General features: G+C 26.7%; 1 protein-coding gene across 1 annotated transcript; it reads left to right on the top strand.

The window, feature by feature from the left end:
• On the top strand, positions 1–2666 carry LOC101209677. The gene is made up of 2 exons (XM_004138732.3): positions 1–360; positions 2041–2666. The coding sequence occupies exons 1-2, from the start codon at positions 193–195 to the stop codon at positions 2599–2601; spliced, it is 729 nt and encodes a 242-aa protein (XP_004138780.1). The 5' UTR covers positions 1–192; the 3' UTR covers positions 2602–2666.
• The last annotated feature ends 8077 nt before the right edge of the window (positions 2667–10743 follow it).

Genomic DNA, 10743 nt, shown 5'->3' with positions numbered 1-10743 from the left:
AAGGGCAAAAAGTCCACTCCACCACCCTCCTCCCCCCACCCATTTTAATTCTCAATTCCCTACACACACACACACATATATATACATAAGTTACTATGTATATATTTTGATCAAGAAACAGAGAATTAACATAAGAGAGAGAGAGAGAGAGAGAGAGGGAAAAAATTAATTGAAAAAGAGAAGAAGAAAAGAATGGAATGGAAAGAGAGCCATTTGGATTTGATATTAGTTCCTACGGGGTTTATATTGATGATGTGTTATCATTTAGGGTTATGGTATAAAGTTCGAACTCAACCTTTCACCACTATCATTGGAATTAATACCTCTGGTCGTCGTCTCTGGGTTTCTTCCATCATCAAGGTATTTTTTTTTTCTTTTTTTTTTTTTTGCTAATTTTCTTTTGATCTCTAATTGCTTTTTGGTTCTAGATTTGGAAATTTGGGGTTGTTTGATTTTCGATTGAGTTTTTTTTTTTTTTGTTTTCTTCTTCTTCTTCTTTTAATTGTTTTCTGAAAGTTAAAAAATCTGTCCAAAAATGAAAGGTTTCTTTCTTGAACTTGAAATTTGTGTTTTTGTTGAGAAATGTTGTTTCAGGATAGTTATTAAATTTTGAAATTTGTGTTTGAATGGTCTTTTCAACTTTCTTATTTATGTTTCTAATAAATTATTTTATTGAGTATTGATTATTGATTATTGATTATATCTAATTAAGTTGTGTGTTTAAAAGGTTTCCTTATACGTTTGGTTTTTCTTAATTAAAAATTAATGAAACTATTAATTATATACGTAAAAATTACATCTCTAATCACAAATTTGAAAACTTCAATTCCTTTTGTTGTTATTGAATTTGTTTTCTCACATTCTCTTAATCACGTTCTTCATATTTCATATATATCATGTTCACAAAACATTAAAATATGAAAATTGAAGGAAATTAAAAAGAAGCTAATATAATTATAGTGTATCATCATAATTTAAACTCTTTGTTTGTTTTTTCAAAATTAAAAAAGGGAAATAATTTTGGAGTGATTAAAAAGTGTCAAATTAGTATGGATTGCATGGTGAATGAGAATTTCATGAGTTTTTGAAAAACAAAGTAACGTTAAAGTAAAGTTTCCATGAAATTTGTTTATCCTTTTCCTAACCGACAAAATATCCCACGCATTAATCCCTTTTTTTTTTCCTCTTTCTTTCTTTATTTATTTGTTCATGTTTTATATTTGATATATTTTTCTTTTTTTTTTTTTTTTACAATTTTTATGTGAAAAAAGTTATACCTTTTTAGTTAATTTTGTGTTGGTAATTGGTATAGTGGAATCCACCTCTTTTTTTTTTAGCTGTTGGTTGCTATAAATTCTCACTATTTTATTCTTCTAATTAATCTATTGCTTCTAAATATATAGTAAACATTGTGGATTTTGAGTTGTATCAACAACATCCACTTTTCTTTTTAAAAAAATACTTCTGAATTCTCAAATTGATACATATAAATTATGTTGTATTGTATTATAATAAAAAATTTTAACAATTTTTACTTTGTGATTCGTTTTAAAACATTTATGATTTTTAATTAGTAACTTTTAAAGAAGAAGTTAATGATTTAGAATTCAAAAAAGAAAATAGAAACAAAATCCTTTTCTTTCCATTTAATAAAAGGAAATAAAAGAAAACAAACTAAATGTAAATAGCTTTTCTTTTTCTATTTTTTGAAAAAAAAAAACTTCTTTAATAAAACTAAGCTATTTATTTTTTCAATATTCTAATTCAATTCTTAAAATTGAAAAATTGTCATTAATGTTTTTCTAAAAAGGTGTTGTTCACGCACACAAAAAAAAAAAAAAAACTGACTTTTGTTGTTATTATTATTATTAGTCTTGGAGGGTTATTTTTTTCTTCTCTTTTTTAGGGGAAATATATTTACTTGCAATTCACTCAATTAACAATATTTCACAACGTTACCAAAATTATAACACAATTTGATATAAAAAAAAAAAAATCTTCATTATTGATTAACTAAAATGGTATTTGTTTCAAGTTCAGGATATTGACAAGAAGAACATTCTTGCTGTTCAAACTCTAAGAAATGCCATAATGGGATCAACTCTTATGGCTACAACCTCGATCCTCATCTCGTGTGGCCTTGCTGCGATTTTGAGCAGCACCTACAGCATCAAAAAGCCACTGAACGACTCTGTTTTCGGGGCGCACGGCGAGTTTATGTTATCTCTCAAATATGTCTCCATTCTCACTATTTTCCTCTTCTCCTTCTTGTGCCATTCCCTTTCCATCAGATTCATCAACCAAGTGAATGTTTTGATCAACACACCACAAGAACCGATGTCGCCCGTGACACCTAAGTACTTGTCGGAGCTGTTCGAGAAAGGTTGCATCCTCAATACGGTCGGGAATCGCCTCTTCTACACGGCTGTTCCTCTTTTGCTTTGGATATTTGGACCCGTGCTTGTGTTTTTATGCTATCTTTCTTTGCTACCTTTGCTTTATAATTTGGACTTTGTTTCTTGTAATGCTCATAACAAAAACAATACCACCAAAGTTGAAGCCAATAAAGGTATTGTTGTTGGTAGTGAAAACTTTGTGTAGAGACATCATTTCTTAAAACCTATATGAGATTTATGAATCAAATTTGCCCCCATACATTTTTTTTCTTTATCTATTTTATTATGTACTCTTATGCAAATTCAGACCAACTTTTTCTTTTTCGATAAAAAAAAATGCACCTCTTTTCAAATGATCATTTTTTGTCCAATCATATTTAAATGCACAATCTTGATGGGATCTTCTTCATTAATATTGATATTAATGAAGAAGATTACAAGAATTCAACCTATTAAAATCTCTATATGAGCATATAGTTTAACAAATAAAACGTCAACTATCGTCTCAATCATTCAATTTAAAACACAAATGATCAAAATTACTCTTATTCCTTTTCAAACTTATAAATGTTTTTACTCTTAATGCAATTTGGGACCTTAAGCTGCAAACTATGTATATATGTTGTATGCAATATCGTTTTTAGTACCAAAAGAAAAATGATCATTATACGGTGTATGCATGACAACTTCTTAAATCGTCACCCTATTGTATTACTATTCTTGCTTAATTCATGTTAATTTTAGTGAAATTTAGTTTTGAAGATTAAAGTTACATTTAACATTTTGGACGGCTATCTTCATTATTTTTCACACGTGATCTAAGTAATTAATAATCATTTTTTTTCTCTAAAATGTCATCTCTTTGGTTTCTAACACGTTGAAATAGCAAATGTTTTTCTTAATGTAATTATGTCTTTGAAATTTTTTTATTTTTTTGTTGTTGTCGTGGTTGATTGTCGAACCAAAAACATGTAAATGATACCATTAATATGGAGAGCATATATATTTTTGTTTGTATAAAAGTATGGTTTAATTTAAAACAGTTTAGACACCACTTTCTTTTCGTTGATATAGAAAATTAAAGGAAAAATTATGACTTAATGATGAATAATAGTTGGTTGTTTGATTAATTAACAATGAATGAAGAGGTTAGTAATAATCAATTGCTATAAATGTAGTCATAAATAACAATAATCTAAATGCTTTATTCACTAGATTTATATTAAAAGAGTATGCATAATTCAACCAAACATGTGTAGAAAAAAAACAATTGATTGGTTGTAAAAATGAAGAATAAAATAATAATATGATATACTCAAATTAAAATTATACATAACTTTTTTTATATAGATAAAGTATGTTTTCTCAACATCCACCAAATGCTACTATTAGGTAGATTTATATGGACGTTAATAACGTTTAGTCTATAGGTACACATAGAGTACACATAGAGTGACACATAAATTAATAGAAGTTTGATAACTGTTGCTAAGTTTGTACGTTTCGATCACACCTAATTTTTTAAAATATTTATAATACGGTTTAATATTTAGTTTCTGCTTTTAAAAAAGAAGAATATTTTAGTTTATAATTAGATGATATTTGAGAAGATGGCAACGAGAGTTGGAGGGATACTGGGCCTGAAAGTTGGCCCATTATCTAAATGGGCTTGTGGGCCTGTTCCGATCCTATTCAAACTCACGACTAAACCTCGCTTATCTGTTAGAACGATATGTGAATGACGTCATGCCCTTTGAGTTGTTTAAAGGTGAAATGTGAGATATTAAAAATAATTATTATAATTATAAAAGAATTAGAATTTGAGTATAAATGTTTTGTAAGTCTTATTTAAACGTTTATAAAGATTACATTTTCATGTTAAAAATGAGGCAAAGGAAAAGTGATGACTTTTATGTAACAACGATAAATTTTATTTAGAAGAAAACTAGTAGAATGGTAAATTTGTTTCAAAAGAAGAAACAAAAGCGTGGCCTGCAAAAGAAAAACTGAATTATAAAGTGAACGAATGTAAATGCTTTTAGCTAAAGTTGGAGAGTGAGAACACACTTACTTTTATTGAACTTATATATTCAAGATTATCAACCTAAGGCATTAAAATTGTAATTTCAAGTTCAAACCAAGTCAACTACGAGTCAATAGGGTTAGGTCATGCCCCGATGTAGTGTGATTATTCTAAATCTTCACTTCAACCTTGTTCGAGGTCATGGGTTTTGAGCCAACATGCTTTCAAGTCCAAATGAGTCCTATGGTGTGATTTTGGCTTGAGTTTCATCTCTTTTCTAATCGAAACCAAGTTTGAGTTTTGGGATATATGGGTTCTACTTATTTTATTGAGATGGTGAATGGATTTAAGACTTTGGAGGCAGTTTCTGTAAAAGGATAGTTGGGGAGAGTTTTGGAGAAGAAAGAAGGTTTGATTCCAACCAAAGAAACGTCAACTCAATGATGACAAAACTCTATTTATAACCATTTAAATATTTCCCATTCTCTTTTCCAATAAAAACAATTTATTAGTTTTCTATTTTATTTTTGGTAAAATTATTATTTTTTAATTACATTCTTACTTTTTCACGTTTGATTTGATAACTATTCTTTTTTTTAATTTTGCTTTTAATTCTTTTTTCTATAAGTAATTCATAAACAAAAATAACTTTTTAAAAGCTTTCAATTTTATTGCTTCGTTTTTTGAACTATTGGTAAAAGGTAAATAACAAGAGAAGAAAGTTGGAGACAAAGGTAACATCTATAAGAAAAAAAAAAAAAAGACAAAATTGTTATCAAATGAGATCTTAAGGCTTGGTTTAGGTTCATGATTCAAAAATTATTTTGAAAAACAAAGAATTTAGTGAAAACAATAACACATTCTCTTTTTTTTTATTGTATTTGAAAACTCGTTTCAATTTAAAATTTTGAAATTCAAATTTAAATTGTGTTTGATTGTGAATTTGAAAATAGTATCTTATGTTTACTATTTCTAGAAACAATATTTAAAAACAAAGAAAATAAAAAAAAAATCGAAAATGGACTACTTACCATGTTGTTTTTTAAAATTGATATTAAAAACAAGTACACCAAACAATTTTTGTTTTGTTTTAGAAAACATTAAAATAAATTTGAATCACAAACAAAACGGGCTTAAATATTCAAATTTATTATTTTTAACACAACATTTATAAGAAGCTAACATGATATATGCCCATTGAATAAATTTAGGGTTTAGACAAATAAATAAACCTTTCATCTAAACAAAGATCGATAATATTGACTATTAGAATTGAATAGAACCCATTTGTTCAAACTTTAGGACTTACGTGTAAAATATATAAACTAAAATATAATTAAAAATCAAAGAACCTTCAAAGGCATAGAAAGATCCAATGACGAGTTATGGGATGATATTCGTTGTGTCACGAAACTTTGGTCAACTAGATCAAAACTTTTCGCTAACTACAATGCCATCTCTATTGCTTTAGATATTTCCTACTTAATAAAACAACACCGAAAACAAAGTTAAGAGATTATACCAACTCTAAGATACACTATATAGTATATGAAGGTAAGAGACAAAAAATTAAAAAATAAATGAAGAATCAATATAAATTAGAACAATATCTTACTTTATAATATTAATTTACTTAATTAAACAAACTAATAAAAAGAAATGAACTTATTATAGAATATATACTTCAAAACAAGAAAACTCAAATATATTTTTAAAATTCAACATATATAAAATTTGATCAAATAGCATCGTGACACATAATCTAAAAACCTAATTAATATATAACAACAAATGCTATTAGTAATAGTGACACAAAAATTAAACAAAACCCATTAAACTTCCAAATTTCCTTCTCAAGAAGGAAAAGGTAGAAAGATAAAAATTAAAAAAAAAAAAAAACAAACCAAGATGTGTTTGAATTGATAACCACTAGAAAAGGAATTAAAATATACCAAAAAGATATATATTAAAGCTAAAGATGAAGGGGTAATTTGGTAATTGCGAGTGTAAAGTTAGGTATGACTAAAAAGAAAAAAGAAAGTTAAATAAAGCAGCAAATTTTCCCCTTTTTTTTCTTTAAATAAATATATAATAACAATAATAATAAAGGAAATTAAATTAAATGTGTGTGTGTATATATATATAAAAGAAAAAGGGGAAAAGGTTATTTGTGAAAATAAAAAAATAATTTTACAAAGGCATTCCAATAGCTTCTCTCTTTTAGTTCCTTTCTGGTCGGTCGGTGTCTGTCATTTTCAATTTCCTCTTTTTATTCTTCCCCTACAATCAACTTTGCCCTAATTCTGATAACCACTTTCTAGGGTTTTTAGTGTAATTTTGGTTGAAGAATCGAGATTAATTTGAAGATCACTCGATGGAAATGTTTTGATTTTCTTTTAGATTATTGGCTTGATTGTTTTTTAGGGTTTATTACTACATACATACAATTTTACTTAATATTGTATTGATTATATCTAGGATAAAGATTCATACATTTTTATAAGTGCCAACATCGTCTATGTTCTAACATTAATTTCTCGAATTTCTCTTGAGAATGAAGATTTATACTCTATGCATCTACGTCGTATGTTTTTTATTCGAAAGAGAATACCTAATATAATGATTGCTTAAGCCAAACATACTTAGCTTAAAGATTAAGTTCAATGTTGTAAAGAAATTAAGTTTACTTTTTGTTGATGTATGTAGTAACTATCAAACTTTACTCAATATTTTTCTCATTGATATATTTGTTTATTCATATACATCTCTTACGTGCTAGGACATCATTATAGTTGAGTTATAATAGTTTGTGTTCAGGGTGTATATTTTAGTTCAGATTATAATAATATGTGTTACGTTTGTAGGTAAATTATTTTAGTTTTAGAATAAAATAGTAAACACTACAACTAAAAAAATTATTAATGTCAAACAGTAATTAAAGACAAAAGCAAATAAAAACTATATCGTAGCAATTATGAGGTTTTGAAATAGTATTTATTATAGCTAAATTAGAGATTTTAAAATAGTATTTATTGTAACTATAAGTCAATATTAATTATAGTCTTGCATAATTCTCGTCTCAAGTGACATCTAAATATATTTTTTTAAAAAATTAAAGTCTATTTTGATCCTAACTTTTAGCTTTGATTCATTTTAGTTGTAGTATATTTTCAAAATGACAAATATTTCAAAATTACATCAATAATCAAAATGAATTGAAGTCTAAAATATATATATATTTTGGTGAAAAAAGATCTTATACTTCACTTCCATAGGAATTCCTATATACACTTTTTAAAGTGGCCTATACAGAAAGAAAAATATTATAACCTACTTTGAGATTCAATTCATCGAATATATTGTAACTTTAAAGATGCAAAATCGATGGATATTTATTTCCACAAAAGAAAAATAAATAAATAAAATGCAGAATCAGTATCTTTTATCTTAACATATTGATTAGATTCAACACAGGTTGAAGTTTCATAAAATCAAGTTGAACGATCAACATATCTTCCATACCACATTTGTAAGAAAACAACCTACTATATGTCAATCTTTTAATTTCATCCATATTTTTATTGTAATGTAAGAAAACAAATTAAAATAACATTATCATGAATATAATATGAACAAGCTAAGGTTAATTAAAATATAATTATCAAATCGTATGTAGTTCAACTAGAATGCGACCGTGATTAAGAGATTTGTAGCTTAAATTTATTTTGAAAAAAATAAATTTTAAATCTTAGAGACCAAGATTGGTAACACATTATATAAACAATAAATTTAATAAAAGTAGAATGTTTGATAAAAGGGCTAATTTAATAAGAGTAAAGTATTTGATAAAGGACCTCATTTTGAAAAGAAAAAAAAGTGTTTAATATTAGCCACGAATATATACTATAAATTGAATCCATAAGATAACGTCTTCCTACAAAATTAAGTAATAACGGTCTTTTAAAACACATAATTTCTTTATACTTTATCAAAATTATGATTATCACCATAAATTGAATCCATATAATTTCTTAGTACTTTTAACCAAAGGTACGAGAGAACGTCTTTAAAACACATTGTGTATCGAAAAAAGAAGAAAAGAGAAGAAAATATTTCTTCTTTTTCATTGGACAACCTCTTGCCTTTTCTTCTTTTACAAAGATGACAAGGCCTTTTTTTTAGGGTTTGAATTCTCCTTTAGGGCAGGCATCTTTAATTCATAAAGAAACAATATTGTTAAATGAAGTATTTCAATGTTTTATATATTCTTAGCTTTCAAATAATAATGCCATCTTAATTTATATTATAATATATATATATATATATATTTTGTGAATAAAGTTTAATTAGTTCCTGATAGTGTGGAAGAATATTCTCATTCACCATCAATTTGATGTATTTTCCAAGTTTTTCCATATATTTCAAAGTAAATTTTGTTGAAAAAGAGTGTCTTTTAATCAATTTGGAAGAAAATTGGTGTATTTAATGTCCGACTTTTCCAAATATACATATCTTCTTAATTCATTTATTTTTTAAACAAGGTTGAAACAACCTTATATATGTTTTAATAATTACATAACATTTTGAATTTAAAAAATATAAAGTTTTTAGAATTATTCTAGAGAATATTGTTTTTTCAATCATTATTCTTTAAAAAGTATGTTAGTAACCTTTCAAATACACATTCTTAATCATGAAAAAGACTTTTAAAAATTTAAACACTAATTTCACATCACTTTAGTTGATTAATTAGTTTATATTCTAAAAACTTAAGAGCCAAAAACACTTACTATTCTAAAAATAACTTATTTCATATGGTTGCTCCTATTATTCTAATTTGTTTTAAAATATGAGTTTATAATATAATTATATAAGTTATTTAATTCACACGAGTTTATTATTATTTTTAATTTTCTATAACTATTCGCTTTATATTATTAACCAAATAGAAACACAAATATAAATTTATGGTATATAAATTTCTCTTAATTTAGAGAAAACAATATTCATTTTCTCTCATTTATCTTCTTTCTACTATTACTAAGAATGGTGTTTAATTAATGGGTTAATGCATTATAATTGTGAGAATCTATTCTCATTATAATGGGTCTAACCACTTATTATTTTTTTTCACGTCACTTCTGATTTTAGTTTGATTATTACTTAAAACTATGTACTTGTATATATTATAATTGTATTTTAAACCCTTTTTTTATCCATTTTATATGACATGTTTTGAAAATTAGTAATAAAAAGAAAGTTGAATTTATCAACGTATATAACAATAATGAATAATAAAGGAATTAAAAGAAGGTAGGGAACGGTCAGGCGGGGCAGGTGGGTTAAATTTGGGGAATTATTTTGAAAATAAGGGGAAGGACAATGATTCTATGCAACTTGGCAATTGGAGGAGAGAAAGAGATTGTTATGATGGATGAATTTATATTTATATAATATATAGAAGGTCAAAAAAAATTCACTATTTCTCGGGTGGGGGCCTACGTGGTGGGAAATAGCATATTCTTTTTCCACCTGTCAGCTTCTCTTGATTCTCTTCAAGATTCTCCCACTATTCCCCCCAATCCAACGGCTCCCAAGCCCACACCACTCTATCAAACCCCAATTGCTTCCCCGTTAAGTTCCCCGCCGGCTCCTCCTCAACTCCCACCACCTTTCTCTTTTTCAAAACATACACGTCATCCAAAAGTTAATCTCTGACTTAACCATTCTTTCCCTTTTTATATAAAAATAAAATATATGTGCCAATTGAAGGGGTTTTTTTTAATTATTAATTAATAGTTATTAACTTAAAAAATACCATTGGTGAGTATTAACTACTACTTTTCAAAAAGAAAAAAAAGTAGTGATGTATGAACTAAATAGATGAGAGGAAGATGATGTTTGATTTAATGTACATGTTTAAACAATTTAAGGATGAATATTTTTATCTTTATGATTCTTGGAAGGGAATTACGATTTTTGATTTTAGAATTGGTTTAACATTTACTGAATTGATCCGAAAATTAATATGATCACCCATTGTGAAAACTTATAGTAAGTTAGAGAACTTTATTTTTATATTTTATATTAGTGTGGAACTGAAGTAGTGTAAATATTTTAGGTTGATATAGGTGACTTCAAATGTGAGGGGCAGCCATAATTAGAGAGAAAGTGGAAGGGCAATTTGGTCAGAAAGCCACGTCAGACATTTTAACCGCATGTGCCGTCCACTTTCATTTTCATAGTCCCACGCCACCTCTTCTGAAAACAACGTACCCCTTCGTTCATTTTTCTTTTACCCTTCCTTCTTCACTTACTACTCTC

Source organism: Cucumis sativus, chromosome 2 (assembly GCF_000004075.3).
Source record: "Cucumis sativus cultivar 9930 chromosome 2, Cucumber_9930_V3, whole genome shotgun sequence".
In the NCBI taxonomy this organism is placed as follows: Eukaryota; Viridiplantae; Streptophyta; class Magnoliopsida; order Cucurbitales; family Cucurbitaceae; genus Cucumis; species Cucumis sativus.
This window is presented reverse-complemented; position numbering and strand designations above follow the sequence as displayed.